General features: G+C 35.9%; 1 protein-coding gene across 2 annotated transcripts in view; it reads left to right on the forward strand.

Moving 5' to 3' along the window:
- Positions 1-16,354, forward strand: part of LOC129768002 (armadillo-like helical domain-containing protein 3) — a 264,660-nt gene that overhangs the window by 60,157 nt on the left and 188,149 nt on the right. For both annotated transcript variants that reach the window (XM_055769349.1, XM_055769350.1), the window contains exons 3-4: positions 11,056-11,214; positions 11,265-11,477. In XM_055769349.1, the coding sequence (XP_055625324.1) occupies positions 11,056-11,214; positions 11,265-11,477 (372 nt within the window). The remainder of the gene's footprint in view (positions 1-11,055; positions 11,215-11,264; positions 11,478-16,354) is intronic.

Raw genomic sequence — 16,354 nt, forward strand, 5'->3', positions numbered from 1 at the left:
ACTATTCAGACTCATTCCATGAATCATTTGCTTGGTGCGTTAGTTTGCGCTGGCTCAAAGATGAGGGGGATTACTTGGTTGCTCTTGAATGATGTAGTTTTTGAACATATGGGAATGTAATTTAAATTGCTCTTCCTATAAATTACTCTAGAGATAAAGCATGACTATCATGAGTTTAATAATCGATATCTCGCATACTCTTGTACTCAACTCTGTCTTATTCGTTTGAATAGTGAGAAGTACTTAGTATAGGTCAACGTCAAAATCATTTTTAAGAACCGTTTCTACAATTTTGATGAATAATAATATCTTCTATATCTCAGAATAACCCGAATTTATCCATCTCATGATCAGTATAATCTGAGCTACTCCCATATGGGATTCTGAAGTTTAATCCTCTTATCCTTTCCATTCTCGTGTAACGGGACATGAGGTTTGATATAATTATTTAAACAGAAACTGGTCAGTAGCGTCAGTCAGAAGCGTAATTTTCATATGAAACACCTGATGAGTTTCAAGGAATTTGCCAAAAGCAGAAAATGATTCAGAAGTTCTTTAGACGGTTATCAAGATTATGGAATAAGAACTAGAGAATAATTTAAAAATTATTAATTTAAAAGCTTCGCAATGATAGATTCATTTTTTTCCTTATTTTAAACTTAAACATTCTTTCATTCAAAGTATGTCTTCAAAACAATATCGTTGAAAATATCTATTACGTAAAAGCAAAAGATCAATGGCCTCATTCGATGTAACTACCGTCCTCATTCGGGTCTTGTCCACCAATTGCGAATGTTTGAATAACAAAAACCAGCTCTGCAATGTTGAAAAAACATTACAGTTATTATTTAAATTCAAAATATCAACAAATCCATATTATACATAATCAATCATGATGATCGTTTTGGATCAGTGGCCTCCATGGCCATTTTATGGGGTTGCAACTCTCTGTAAGTCTAATCCTTGAAATAGAAACAAAAAATTTCTATTCATTGAGGACAACCGAAATTAGACCATTCGCCATGTTTCAATGGGTCTACGCGAGCTACCTTTTTAGTCCTCAATTACATCCCATAGCGTATTTATCGGGTAAATTGCCGTTTGTTTATCTTTTCTTTCCTAAAAAGCAAGCACGATTCAAAATGTTAGCAAAAAAGCTGAATAAATCCGAAATTAAACTTACTCCATTCCGCGTGACTAGCTTTTACCATCTAAAACACAAGTGACAAATATACTTGTTTTTCTCCGTGACGTGATAGTAACGTGATATTCATAATAACCCCGAGTTCATCAAAGTTTTCACGACGGATGAATTCTTCCGGATTCTACACACACGGTGGCAGTCGTTATAACGTTGTATACAATTCACTTCGTTTTCACCGTGAAGTGACGTTCGTGGTCAGGCCCCTTGGCACTAACGAAGATGAAAAATTTGAACAATTTTTTCCTAAAGTGTTTCGACATACAATAACGAAACATAATTACGGCGTTCCACTTCTTATTAGAATTTTCAAAAACAAAAATAGATTTTCCCGAACAAATTGCATCTACTGCCCACAAAAATTAACAAATACTATACAGATTGTATACAAGAACTACTTCAGCACAGTAAAAATGTTCAAAATTTTGATTTCCCAAAAACTTCTAGTCGACTTGAAAACTTCTGAGAAAAACTAATAGAAACTATTCACTCTAGGAATTGGAATCGAAGGAATTGAAGAAAATTTAGCCGGAATTAAAAGGAATTACTACTTCCCAAACACATCCAACATCATTCGACAGTTCATTTCAGTGTGCGTAACGTGTCAAAAAGCAAAATACGAACGTCATCCATACAAAATCCTTATTTCACAAATCGTAGAATATTGTCCATGTAGATATTTATATTTCCCAACCGAGTATTTTTCTTTCGGCAGGCGATAAACTCTCTAGATATAGGATGATGATACCAATTAAATCAAGATCAATACCCTATATTAGAAACGGCGTAACAAAAACTAATTACAATGTATAGATGCCTTAAATTAATAGCTTGTGAGCACTCAAATCCGAAAGACCCATTTAAGAAAACGTATTGACGAATAGAAGAAAGCCGTTCACCGACTAACAACAAAATTATAATAATTATCATAATTATCAAGAACGTTTTCCGCCATTGGTTTTTTGGTTGTCTGTAGTAAATAGTATATACGCATGACAATAGTCGTACTAGATGCATGTATATGTCGTATCCATCCAATCATCGTGAATACTGTTGCAAGTGGAAAATAAATGTGTGTTCGTTGCTCATGATGCAAACATAAAAAACAATATAATACAGTAATTTAAATTTAATACGACATGCCGAGGCACCACTCAGTGTCGATTTGGAGGCGATTTCGGCCTGTTATTGAACATTGGTGATGTGAGTGGTACAGTGTCGACGTCTGGTGGCAACTTAAATGTGGCGCCATAATTTGGGCCCCGAACTCGATGTTTACAAAAATGTCCAATTAAACGTACCACATTACAGGTCTGTCCAATAAACTAAACATCGCATTAAATGTAACTCACTGTATATAAACAATATTTATCCCCAGCTGTTTTGAGGCATCTCGCATAAATTGACAATATCATTCAGTTGTCAGTGAAAGTCGGTGCAATTTTTAGAGTGTAAAAAAGGTTCACTGTTTACATAAAAGCAATCTCGAATCGGTCCCACTTTTTCGCTTGAAGTTACTATCCCCTGCTAGTGTCGCACTAGGTTCGTCCCGAAAGCTGTTATTTTCGCACTGAGATGTTTCACGGGTTGGCATTCGGGTTCACCAATACAACTATACTGAACTGTCAAGTTCCGAGTATTGGTTTGGAAAATCTAAAAATAAAGACTATGAAAATAGAAAACCTGCTGCTTTTGATTTTGTATTATTGGAATCGTAATCCAATTCGGATTCTGATTTTGAAGAGTATATTCGCGTAGGCATTAAGCTTCATGTGCTTTCATTGGGTGGCGAAAATAATGATGGATATTCGAGTGGAATATTTAATGTGATAAAATAAGAAATATTTTTTCCTATATCGCAGAAACATATTGACCGAAAACTGTGTCTAATGATGATTTTATATTATAATAGTAATTATTTGTAGAACAAACAAGAAATGCATCGACAAATAGTTAAGTGAGTGTCAGAACTACATGTGTTAGGTAATCAAAAAATATGAAGCAAAAAAATTTCATTCAAACTTTTTTATTTTTATACTGCACTTGGCCCTTCTGATCTGATAGAGAATAATTTACCTCCCAAGCACTGATATCGCCACCAGACGTCGACACTGTACATTTGTCGTCGCAAATATAAACAAATCAAAATATATAACGCACACCAACAAACCACCGCATTCGTGAAACTGAAAACGTTTTTTATTACAGAGTCAGTTTGGCACTAACTCAGTTTTAAAAACGAATTCGCTATTAACGTCGATGCTAACAGGAACAAAACTTTGACATTTTTCAGTGATGTAAGATTTGTTTTATCCTATCCAAACAAAGATAAAATAACAATCTAAATATTCAACAGAATTAACCCTTTGCGGTCGTTTGTCTGCTCTCAGCCACCACAGCAAGCAATCATACTAAATACTTTATTCAACGATGTAATAGTTTACATTTTTCTAAACGATTTTCAATGTCACGAATGTATACAGATTTTTTATGTATAACAGATAACGGTTCTCGGTATAAACAAAATATTATTAGCGTTGAAATATAAGAGGATCTCTTTCAAGCGAAATGAATTCCGACCGCAAAGGGTTAATACACATGTAGCGACCCTTTTCACGCGTCCCATAAGAAATATGTTTAATAAGAATTCTAATGGTAAAGATTTATGTTAGAGATAGGGAAAAATACAACCAAGGATCTTCCAATAGGATTGCTGGGATTTTCCATACTAATGGAAAATTCCATATATGCAGAAGGTAGCAAATAACATAATTTTAGTTTTGAGAGAGATGTACATCTTCAGTGAAGGATTGGGATAAGAGAGAAAAATAAAAGGGGTCGATCGTCAGCCACGCAGGAGGACAGTCGTGTCTCCTGCAAAAAAAAGGAAAAAGTTGTGTTGTTATTTTAAAAGAAAAACCATGTGCTTAAACCGCGCGGGGCGCTTGCATTGTGGTGACAGCGGTGGGATATGTTGTCCAAGTGGGGACAGCAGCCCACCCATCGTGGTATTTACAAATTTTGCTTTCCTTGAACATAATCTGGAAATCAGAAAGTATCCCAAGTTGAAAAATTGTGCGAGAACAGAGATTGTAGTGAAAGAAGAAGAAAAATCGAAAAAAATATGAATGAGCATAATGCGGTACAAGAAGTGACGTTAGAAAATGAACATATCGTAGTGACAAAAATGCGGGAAATTCTTGGAATAGTCGAGTAGAGGTGTGCAAATCAGCTCATCATGATGAACAGCTCTGATCATATCAGCTCATCTAAATGAGCTGTTCTTTATGAACAGCTCTTCAGCTCAGTTGTCAGTGCCGACTTTCAATTTGGGTCCCAAACTCGATAGCCACGAAGCCAGTTTGAAAATGTTAAAATTCAAATGAAATTTTTCACACCATATTATTAATTACTTGAAACACGTATTCCAGACTATTATTTACAACAGACTCGGCGAGTACAACATTTCCGACATTTTTACTGAGGCTTTACATTACAATAGAAAGTTTTCTTCAAAAAAAAAAATCTTATGAGATTTTTGCACCGCCTGCAAACAAAGTGTTTTTCATTGAAATAGAATACTCATTTGATACACAGAAGTTAATTTTCATTAATAATTTGAATTTTAAAAACGTGTTCATTCTGCCTGAGAGCCAATTATTATTTTTGGCGCCCCCTAAACTGGTAAACAAAGCTCAATGCCGTCAACGCGAATATAACAGTTGAAAAGACGAGGGACAAATGAAACTAAACTGATGTCTTAACACGAAGAGCGAGAGACGGTCAGTTCATTTGAATCTTACAGCTCACACACTCTCTTCAATTCTACAGCTTTTTTCTCTCCTTCATCATCATCAAAGTGAGCTGAAGAGCTGTTTGATTTTTTTTGCGAGCTGTTCCGCGTCAACTCACTTCAAAGAGTCGATTCTTCGGAACAGCTCATGAGCGGATGGCACATCTCTATAGTCGAGCCAAGTAAAACCATCCCACTGTAGTAGTGATCTCCAAAGAAGAAAATTTCAGTAATGAATCGTTTGTTTCGAATCGATCGAACAATAAGGATATGCTGTCGAGCATATACAGCAAAGTGAAAAGCATGTTGAAGAAAAATGATTCCTGCTCCGTGTCGGTTGGAGAAGCTCATTCGGTTGAGCCATCATTGTCTGCTGAGAAGTTTGATTCACGATCGACGTTTTTGCTGGACTGTGGCCCCGAGATGTTTATCTACGTCGGATCGTATATGGCAAACCATTCGTTGGACAGAGGAGGTGGTATGAAACCACTTAATTATAGGAGAAATAGTATAATAGACCGTGTGTTGTGAAAACATGGACATGGATAAGTTTAGTAGTTTATTTCCTAATTTTTTAAGAAAGTTTTCGTTATATGTTTTTGAAGAGATAAAAACGACTTAGGATGAAATAAACACACCTTGTTCTATTTCACGTACCGGCTCTTCTGCGATTAACTGTAAAGCTGTGAAGCAAATTGTCGGTAGCGTATAACAGTTAGTTAGAATTCACAGTTCATAATTAGGAACCTCATTATTGACACAATAACTTAATAGCCAATATTACTAACTGAAGTTTCATGCTGAATGCTGCAGAACTATTGCCGATTATTAACTGCGAGAGAATGACATAAAATAATAATATGAAAAATGATAAACAATGAATGTAGAAGAGCAAGAAAAATGAGAGTTAATGGAGATTATTAAACCAAAAAAAAAAATATATGTATGTGATCATCAACTGAAACTGAATTTTAGTTAAGGTATGCTAATCGTTCAATGAAATTAATCTGGCGAAAGGAAAAGCTAATCAATGAATGAAGTTATTAAATATAGGAAACATGACACTACCTAAAAACAAGCTTTAGGATGGCAGGATAACAAGTCTTGAGAAACATGAATAAAGGAAGCGACAATCATTATTTAATAATATTCCATCAATTCTGTAAAAAACTGTTTATTTTGTTTGAAAAAACATTCCTGTCTCCCATGCTTTAATAGTATGAACAGGGCAATATGGGGAAATGCACTTATCGAATTTTGAATGTGTGATTTAAATTTTTACAAACACATTTTTGAAGTGGGATTTTTATAAAATGCAAAATTTGCATTAAAGTTCATGAGTAACTAAAGATGTGAGTTGAAACTATATTATAAAACTTTCAAATGACACAAAATAGCGCTTTAAAGGCAAAGAAAATTATTGGAATAGACACACACGCCCTTCAAATATATGATGAATGAATCAAAAGAGTAAACAAGGGGATATTAATAAACGTATTATACGAAGAAATTTAAAAAAGAAAAGAAACATGTTTTCAATGTAGCTGTAAAAGCTCAACAATGTTGATCGATAAGACGTTTTGGGAAATTTTTGGAAATATGATCATTTTATTTTTCATTTGGAATTGCGGAATTACAGAATTGAAGGAGTTCATTTTATTTTGATTACAACCGGAAATTAAGAACAGCAACTGAACATTCGTCTGCTTTGGAAAATCAAAACAGATTGAATTTATCATGAAACGATTATCAACACACCACACATCACAATATATCAGCATACTGTGGATGCTGTCGGAGTTGAAGGAATTTTTATTAAAATTACATCCGGAATATAAGAACATAAACTGAACATTTTCAACAGTTTTTTCGACATGTCGAGCTCAAATCACATTGAGTAGCGCTCTGCACTATTTTTCTACTTTTTCTTGAGCGGCAACATTCATGCTTGCACGCACAACCAGGGATGTCAAAAAATCACATTCAACGATCAATGAATAAGTATATCCCTCTAGTCGGATGTTTTTAACTCACCCCCAGCAGGCGATGCTCTTTTATTCTTCCTATGTACACAGAGAGAATACTTGGAGCGGTGAGCTACCAAGATCTCAAAAAAAGCAATATGAAAGAGGAATCTCCACTGTATGCACTCTCGAAGCATTATTTCTACTACTCAAGGTTTATCGTGAGTGCAAGCCACAAACGATTAATCACATTCCATAGGGCGGATGATGAGTTCTTGATCGGAAAGTGTACAAGAGACGATCAACTGAAATCTTACGACACTCGCCGAAGGATTTTTAATTCTCTATTGCACTGACCGCAGTGAGTGGCTGACTCAGTCTCGTGTCGATTTATTCGGCTGTTGTTTCCCGTCCGACAGCCAGCAGACGTGTAATCGATACAATTGATTAATTTTATTACCAAATGTTCAGAATTATTAGATTCCAATAATTCTGAACATTTACATTTGTCTCCAAATAGTTTTTCCAATCAGTGTTTGCCAAATGATCCACTCATTGAAAAAATCGCTTTCGTTCGTTCAAATATGATCTTTCAGGAAACATTTCCCCCAGCGGTATTCTATTATTGTTATGTGCTGCAAATCACGACACAAAAGAGAACGAGACAACTCTGCATCGGCTCGCACTTCATTGCAAACCAGCATGCAAGCAAAGCTATCATATACGCTTTCAGTGCAGAAAGCTTATTTTTTTCTTTGCCTCTAACATATGCATACCGACCTCTCCATGCATAATGAAACAGCAGGATCATACGGACAACGCAAAGCGAAAGATTCATATTCAGCTAATGTAGCAGATCCTGATTTTTAAGTCTCAGAGAGTGCAAACTATATGATTATTTAGCTCGATAGAGGCTAAGGGAAGGGTAGTCAGATTATATTTTCCATTTTTAACGCCGCTATCCCTTGAAATGTGTATATTCATATAGACCGCATAGTTTTACTAGCAACACCGCTCCAGTGAGAAGCAAAAACTCTCGCGTTTTATCTCTTTTCCCATTCGCTGCTCTCCGCAAATGGTGACGTAATGATGACGTAATTTTTCTTGTATCATTTATTGCTTTACACTTGTCTGCGCAGTGGGTTTCGCTATAGAAAAATGAGACGATATATGCGGTTCAAACTTGTATGCAGGCTTCGAAATAGTGTGCCATGTTTGATACAACTCGAATATGCAAACAACAGTCTTCGTTCCTCTCTTAGTTTAATCCCTAAATGTTACAAAAGTGATTGCTGACATTGCTGACATAGTATCTGAATGATCCTCTCATATTTGGTTATATGTTCGTGAGAGTTTACATGCATGACACATTGTGTATCATTTGATTTTGATCGAAATCCAAACACTGTTCCAATAGTAATTCAATTAGTGACTTCACGAAACACCTTTCGAACTCGATTGAATTTCAGACCCTTTCTTATTTTGTAGATAAAACTGATCACATATTTGATTAATTCAATTCGGTGTGGTTACGTTCTTCGTTACGAATAAATGTAATGAATTAGTATGGACGTATGTTATTCATATATCGTGGACTTCCGCCTATGTGGCAGTAGATTTATCGAACGACTAATGTTTTTTTTCATATCCCTTCAAACTTGTTGCATATCTTAAGTGTACATACTGCTTTGACCGCAGATTTGCTTGGTTGAATCTGGTTAATTTCAGGTATTCAGTCTTCATATTGTCGAATGCATACTGTTGGAACAATCGGTATAGCAGCAAATGATTACCAACATCCTACCTAATCATCAAACGGTATGCAAAGAATTTCAGGGAACTGACGGCATTGGAATATATGCTTAGTGAGAACCACATAATTATTGTCAGAGTAGATAAACATCCGACTAGAAGTCATGAACGTCAATTTAATGTCCCCAAGATAAATTTATTCTTTGAAGGTCATCAACCTTTCTAAAGATGATCAGATGGAATATACAGTAGAACCCCGATTATCCGCGGAATACTCGGGCTAGGTCATCGCGTATAACGAAAATCGCGGATAACGCAATGAAGGGTTGAAAATGAGGTATAAACGCAAAAAAAAAATATTTTAGCATAAAAACTATGTTTCATCAAGACAGAAAGCATTGATCTATCCATTCGTGAGGTCATGTACACCAATGTTCAGATAATGTGAAAGTCATGACCAAAACAAAAGCGCAAGACTCTACCACTCAATTATAAATTTCGGAAAGGTCAATGGAATTACTAGGGAACTCGCTTTCGTGGATAATCGAGGTTCTACTGTATTTCAATGTCGTCTGGAATAACCAAACCAACACTTTATGATCGTGATGTTGTTTTTGCAACTTACTATTGTTCTGATGTTTCATCACACGGCACCCCATTGTTTATTCGCCGAAAATTAATAAAAATATTGAATTTAGCGTACGGTTTTAGTAGCAGTGCAATATGGGTGGACCAGTCTCAGGATAAGAAAACATTTTAAAATAAAACTTATTTTTTTTGAATGCATCAGTAGTAAAAACAAAGCATGTTAAACTTCCAAAGCTTTGTGATAGCAGATAATCATTACCTATGATTATTCCCCCCACAAACGGTGAATAGTCTATCTGCATACAAATTGTAGAGTTCCAAAATCCTACAATTTTATGAGTAAATACGAGTATTTACGTGCTCACGCGATAAAACGCGATTGGTGTTGACATATTTACGCTAATTTATGTTTCTGATTAATTTAAGGTAATCAAGGTGTTTTCTAGCCACCAGTTTTCTCGGAACCGAAAGAGGTGTTTTGGGTTACTTCGCAAGACCACGTGCTCGATGTTGTAATATCCTTGACAATTAACTCGTTTACATTAACTCATAAAATTAGTGATTTGAGGGGGATTATTGTCTGATGTTTGAAGACAATCACCAAAGATACTTTTGTAGATAAATTTAAACACCATCTGAGAAATCCTCTGTGTAAAATTAAACATTCAAGTCGTCCTATATGCTGTAGCGCATTTTTAATTTCATCGAAGTAAACGCGCTCGGAGAGGAAAGTTGAATGCCCGGACGAGAGAGCGAGAATCGTAAAGCGTACGCCATAGAGATACTCATTCCCATGGAGCGAATTCTTGTTTCGAGATGTAAACAAAACGAGGAAGGAAAGTAACTGAATTATTCGAATTAGATTCAGTCTAGCAATGCTTTGGTCAACTTAGAGTTACCAAGAGAAAATCATTTTGTTATGATGGGAGAGGATTCACCATTAGTCGCAGTTTGTACAGATCGCGATCTATGCAGTTTGCAATTCATCGTATATCACATCATGCTTCCTTGTTTTCCATCCTTGCGCACAACCAATCGGAATACCGTTCTTATTCATATTTCGGGCGCTTAAGGCATATGATGCAGCAAACAGGTCTAAACTTTATGCACAGGTATTATTTGGTTGATATTTTTAATAAATTAGTTCTGTTTTGGTACCTATTTGATTGAAAACATAAAAAAATCATCTAATAAAATTCTTTCCATATGTAGCGAATAAAAATCAAACTTCGGACACTAAATCAAATTTCGGACAGATTGAATTCAAATTTCGGACACTTTATTTTGTAATTTTTTGAACTGTCAACTGCGAAACACTTATCAAGCAATCACAGTAAACTGTTAACGATGATGAGAACTGATGAAACAAGGGAGAAATTTAAATATTGATGAAGGGGTAAATTCTACGTGCTCACGCTAAGCAAACGTCAAACACAAACGATAGTGAGTAGTGTTGATAGATTTTTGCTGATTAAGTTATAATTCAAATGTAGTTCTCATATGAAATGATAGTCAAACGAAGCGATTACTTTAAAGAAGCAATTGTGATATTAATTTTATAGTTATATCACCAGTGCATCAAGCATTTCAAGATATTAGAACAAAGTGTCCGAAATATGATGTTGTCCGAAATATGATTCAGAACGGTATTTAGTCTAAAAAACACGAAAGTGTGCATAGTTAAGAGGTGCACAGAATTAGGCGGAGATGGAGAGGATGAGTCGGTACGAAATAAATAAATTTGTTTTCTATTTCAGGTTTGGGCAAATAATTGCTACTTCGCTTTTTGAGTTTACAAAACAACAAACAATCAATCTGATGTCTTTACAAACTGGTTCTTGGTTTACTTCCATTTCATCGATGGTTGGACATATGTTTCTATCCGAAGAAGTTGATGAAACAATGCAACACATAAGGTTGGTATATGTTTCACTGTAATACGAATATTTTTAAAAGTCATTTTCAGGCAAAATAATGCTTTATTACTGGGTTTATATGAAGCTGTGCATTTGAACAGAAATTTCATCACAATATTGGCTACAACTCAAGCAGAATCAAGCTCGCCGCCTTCTCCATTTAATACATTGAGCAATCAGGCAATTAGTGATATTGGATCGGCACCCATGATAGAAGTTTCACATTATCCAACTAATCTACTAGTAGCTGTTTTTCAATACTGGTAAGTTCTCAATTTTTTTAGCTTTTTTAATTATTGATTGAGAGAAACACTTTTCAAAACCAATTGAATTTTACGAAAATGAGCGAATCACATGTTAGGTCAATTCAATGTTTTGTGGTAGATTATGTTCTTACGTTACGTTAGATTACGTTACGTTCGAAATCGGAGATGTCGGTCGAACAGTCGTCGAGTACAGATGCATTCTCGGTTCCTCCGTGCCGTGATATTTAGACATAAATCCTCATTCTTGTTTTCGGACGAATAGAAAATGTTCGAAAGTATGTCCCATTTGTATTCTTGTTTTCGTACGAATCAAACCAATCCATTCGAACTTTCGAAAATAGAACAATTTGAACGAATCTCCCATAGGGTACGGATAGAGTGAATGATGTTTGTTTGTCCAGTCGAAAATCTGATCTAGGTTTATTCATTGAATGCTCAATTTCAGCGCACCTGTATCAAATGAAGTATTCAAATGTTTCCAAGCCTATAAATAACATTGTCTTTTTCATGATTTACAAGAGTTTTGAAGGATATTTTTACGGATTCACACGTTTTAAAGGTACCTTCTATTGGTACCTCAATGCGCACCTTGAGCTAACATTTAATAAACCACCAGATGAGTATTTGGTACGTAATCAGACCTTTTCTGGATTATAACACCTACAAATATTGTAAACATCATGCTTGCACACCATTTGTATCAGATTTTTATACCGTTGATGTTCAGAAACGGTAGTTTTAGAACTTTTTGTTGAATAACTATCGTAAATTAGAGTGAAACACAATTCTAATAACGTAGAAATGTTCTCTAATGATGAACACTCGTAAGTGCTCAGGGAATTGTTGATTGATATTAATTTTTCATTAAACTACGATTAAATGAAAGTTGACCCAATCTCACCCCTTAGAGGGGATGACAATGGGCCTGATCACGGTGAAAACGAAATGAATTGTATACAACGTTATTACGGCTGCCACAGTGTGTGTAGAATCCGAAAGAGTTCATCCGTCGTGACAACTTTGATGAACTCGGTGTTATTATGAATACCACGATACTGTCCCGTCACGGGGAAAAGCAGGTATATTTGTTACTTGTGTTTTAGATGGTGAAAGCTAGCCACGCGGAATGGGGTAAGTTTTATTTCGTATTTATTTAGCTTTTTTGCTAACATTTTGAATCTTGTCTTGTCTTGTTTAGGAAAGAAAAGATAAACAAACAGCAAAATACTCGCTTGATGGCAATTTTGGACAAAATCCTGACGTGTCCAGAGGACGTAAATTTGTTTATTTGGATTCGGACGATAATTATGGTTGATTATGTATTGATTTGTTGATATTTTGAGTATTGAATATTAACCGTGAAGTTTTTCTAACATTGTAGAGCTCGTTTTTGTAATTTAAATACTCGCACGATAGTTATAACGAACGATTAAATACGATTAAAGGACAACGATATTGTTTTGAAGCGTGCTTTGAATAAAATAATATTTAAAGAGTTATATCAGATTTAAGAGCCAATAAACTGCAGAGTTTAATGTTTCTTAACCCTTTCGTTACGAGCGTCGTCTATAGACGACATCCGCGCGATGTCCTGTGTGTACGAGTGTCGTCTATAGACGACATCCGCGCGACGAGCTGTGTGTACGAGCGTCGTCTTTAGACGACATGAAATTCATACTGCTCTTCGATCACACCAGCGCGATGTGCATACTTTTCGACGCAGTGCTCCGTACAGGGGTAGCACTTTGGTGGAGCACACTGCCGTAATGAAAGGGCTAAAAACAAAGAACTGAACTGTTAATACGTTTCAAACAAGGAAATAATGAATCTATCATTGTATAGCATTCACAAGATACTGTTTTGAAATTCTTTTTTCATAATTTTGATTTCCGTCTAAAGGAAATCTGCATCACTTTCTGCTTTTAGAAAATTCCTTGAAATCCATCAGATGTTTCATATGAAGATTATGATTCTGACCGATTCAGTTAACCAGTTTCTGTTTAAATCATTAAATCCAACCTCGTGTCCCGTATATCAAATTACACGAGAATAGGAAGGATAAAAGGATTAAAATTCAGAATCCCATATTGAAGTAACTCAGATTATACTGATCGTGAGGTGGATAAATTCGAGTTTTCTTTGAGTTAAAGAAGATATTATTATTCAAAAGAATTGTAGAAATGGTTCTTACGAAGGGATTCTAACCTTGATCTATACTAAATATTTCTTACTATTCAAACGAGAAAGACAGAGATGATTATCTCTGTCTTTCTATATATTATATATTTTCACTTCATTATCTATTTTATCTCTAGAGTAATTTATAGAAAGAGAAAATAAAATTACATTCTTATATGTTCAACAACTATGTTATTCACGAGCAACCAAGTATTTCTCTTTATCTTTGAACCAGCGTTTGATTCAGCAAACTAATGCACCAAACAAATGAATCATGGGATGAGCCCGAATAGTTGACATTGAAATATCGAATCATCGAGGTATAATTGCAAACTTGTCATTCTAAAACAAACGCTTAGTTAAATTAAACTGACCAGACGTCCCGCATTTCAACGAAATGTCCCGCGTAAGATTCCGTCCCGCGAAATGTCCCGCATTTGGCAAAAGAAACGAAAATGTCCCGCGATAACAATATATTTCAATATCACAATTGATCATGTTGATTTTCTTAAATGGATGAACCTAAAAAAAAAAACTTTTATTTGGCAGACTGTTCAAGAGCGCTTCTAATGCATCCAAAGATTATTACTGTAATGTATTCGAGAATCCAGCCCGGAATTAACGAGAGTGATCCGTTTACTCTTATATTCTGGAAAACATTTATTTGCTTCTTGGTTGTACAAGGGATTGGCTTAGACTAACTGTGCCTCTCACTAGTTGCATTTGCTATTGTCTTTAGGGGTGCGTTTATTACTTGTACACTGATAGAAATCCTCACTCTACACACTCGCACTAAGCTTTTTAATATTCTTGAATATAAATGAAAATTTTACAACAGAAATCTGAAATAAATTTGAATAATAAAAATCTAGTCATTTTTCAATAATTCTTCCATCCTTATCTCTCAGTCTCCAACATCCTCTTTCGAATCCCGCTACTACAAGTCCTTCATCCCTATCACTAGAAAAGTTCAATGGTGCAGAATGATTAGGTGATTGCGACGTTGATAGTGGGTCCGCGGTTGACGCTATCGAACTGTCATCGACCTCATTACAGCTTTGATAATTTTCATCCTCAGAAAAGTTCTGGTCTACTAGAGGCATAAGGTGTTGGAAATATGTGGCGTTCTTTTTACCGGTACAAAAAGATCTTTCGATTGTGTCAGGTTTTGCTTAGTTTTAATATTCCCTTCTGCCCGTTCATTATCGTCGAGTGGTTCAACTTCATGACGTGAATCACGTTTAATTTGGTCTAAATGACGCTTTATCTGTCGATCAGACTGATCCAACCGCACTCGATAGTTACGCTTACCTAACACATCTATAATTTCTGCTGAAACCCAAACTTCCTTGTTGAGCTATTGAACCATTCACACTTTGATTCTCTGTCTCCGACTTAAGAAGGAATGATTTGAATGATTTTACCATATTTTCAGCCGCACCGTTAGTGGAAGGATGACCCGGACTTGTCAAGCTTTGACGAATACCATTCGCTGCTAAAAACTTACGAACCTCTGAAGACACAAACTGTGCACCATTGTCGCTTACCATTTCATCAAATATTCCAAATCGCGCTATGCATTCAACCAACTTCTCTATCACAAATTTGGCATTGCATACTTTTGTTGGAAGAATCTCTATCCGTTTTGACAAGGCATCAACCGCAATAAAAAAAATTCCATTCTGTAACGGGACCCGCAAAATCGACATGCACTCTACTCCAAACCTTCTCCGGAGGATTCCACGAAACCAGCTTCGCCTTTGGCGGCGATGAACTTTGTAGAAGACACTGCAATTTTGGGCGAAACTTTCAATATCCGCATCTATTTTAGGCCACCAGACACAAACTCTAGCGACACTTTTACTCTTAACAATCCCTAAATGTGATCCATGGATTTGCTTGAGAACATTACATCTCAACGCCAATGGAACCACCACTCGATGTCCTCTCATAATTACCCCATCTTCTAAGAACAATTCCTCGACAAAACTTCGATATGGAGTGAACTCCAAGACACTGGCATTTTCCTTTCCCCTCAAAACCTTAGTAACCAGCCTTAACTGATCATCTTTCTTCCACAACTTTTCTTACATTCACCATCACTCCTTCATCATTGTTGATGAAGTTCAAATATGAGTCTTCCTCTTTCCAAATTCTCCAAGATTCCACCGGAAAGCGCGAAGTAAAATCAGCCACATTCAACTGTGACTTAACGTATCCGATATCGTAATTAAACCCTGACAAAAAATGCGCCCAACGCTGCATTCTACTTGCTGCTATTGGAGGAATCCCTTTCCTTGGGCTAAAAATAGTGAGGAGGGGTTTATGATCCGTTTTGATTTGAAATCTATTACCGACTAAATAGTGAAAAAATTTGTTCACACCATGACCGCTAATGCCTCTCTATCAATAACGCTATAATTGACCTCTGATGGGTGAAGGATTCTTGATGCGAATGCTACGGGTCGTTCTCTACCACTTCCTTTTTGACTTAGCGCCGCCGAAACACCGACATTGGATTGGCGTCACAAGTAAGAAACAACTTCGCCTTCGGATTGAAGTGAGCTAAGGTTACATCCTTGCAAATTTCTTCTTTAATCTTCTTGAAGGCCATGCTACACGTCTCATTCCAATCAAATCTTGCACCTTTGCGAAGCAACATATACATAGGACTCATAATGTCCGCTAAACCAGCA

The sequence above is a fragment of the Toxorhynchites rutilus genome, chromosome 2 (genome assembly GCF_029784135.1).
Source record: "Toxorhynchites rutilus septentrionalis strain SRP chromosome 2, ASM2978413v1, whole genome shotgun sequence".
NCBI classification, from domain to species: Eukaryota; Metazoa; Arthropoda; class Insecta; order Diptera; family Culicidae; genus Toxorhynchites; species Toxorhynchites rutilus.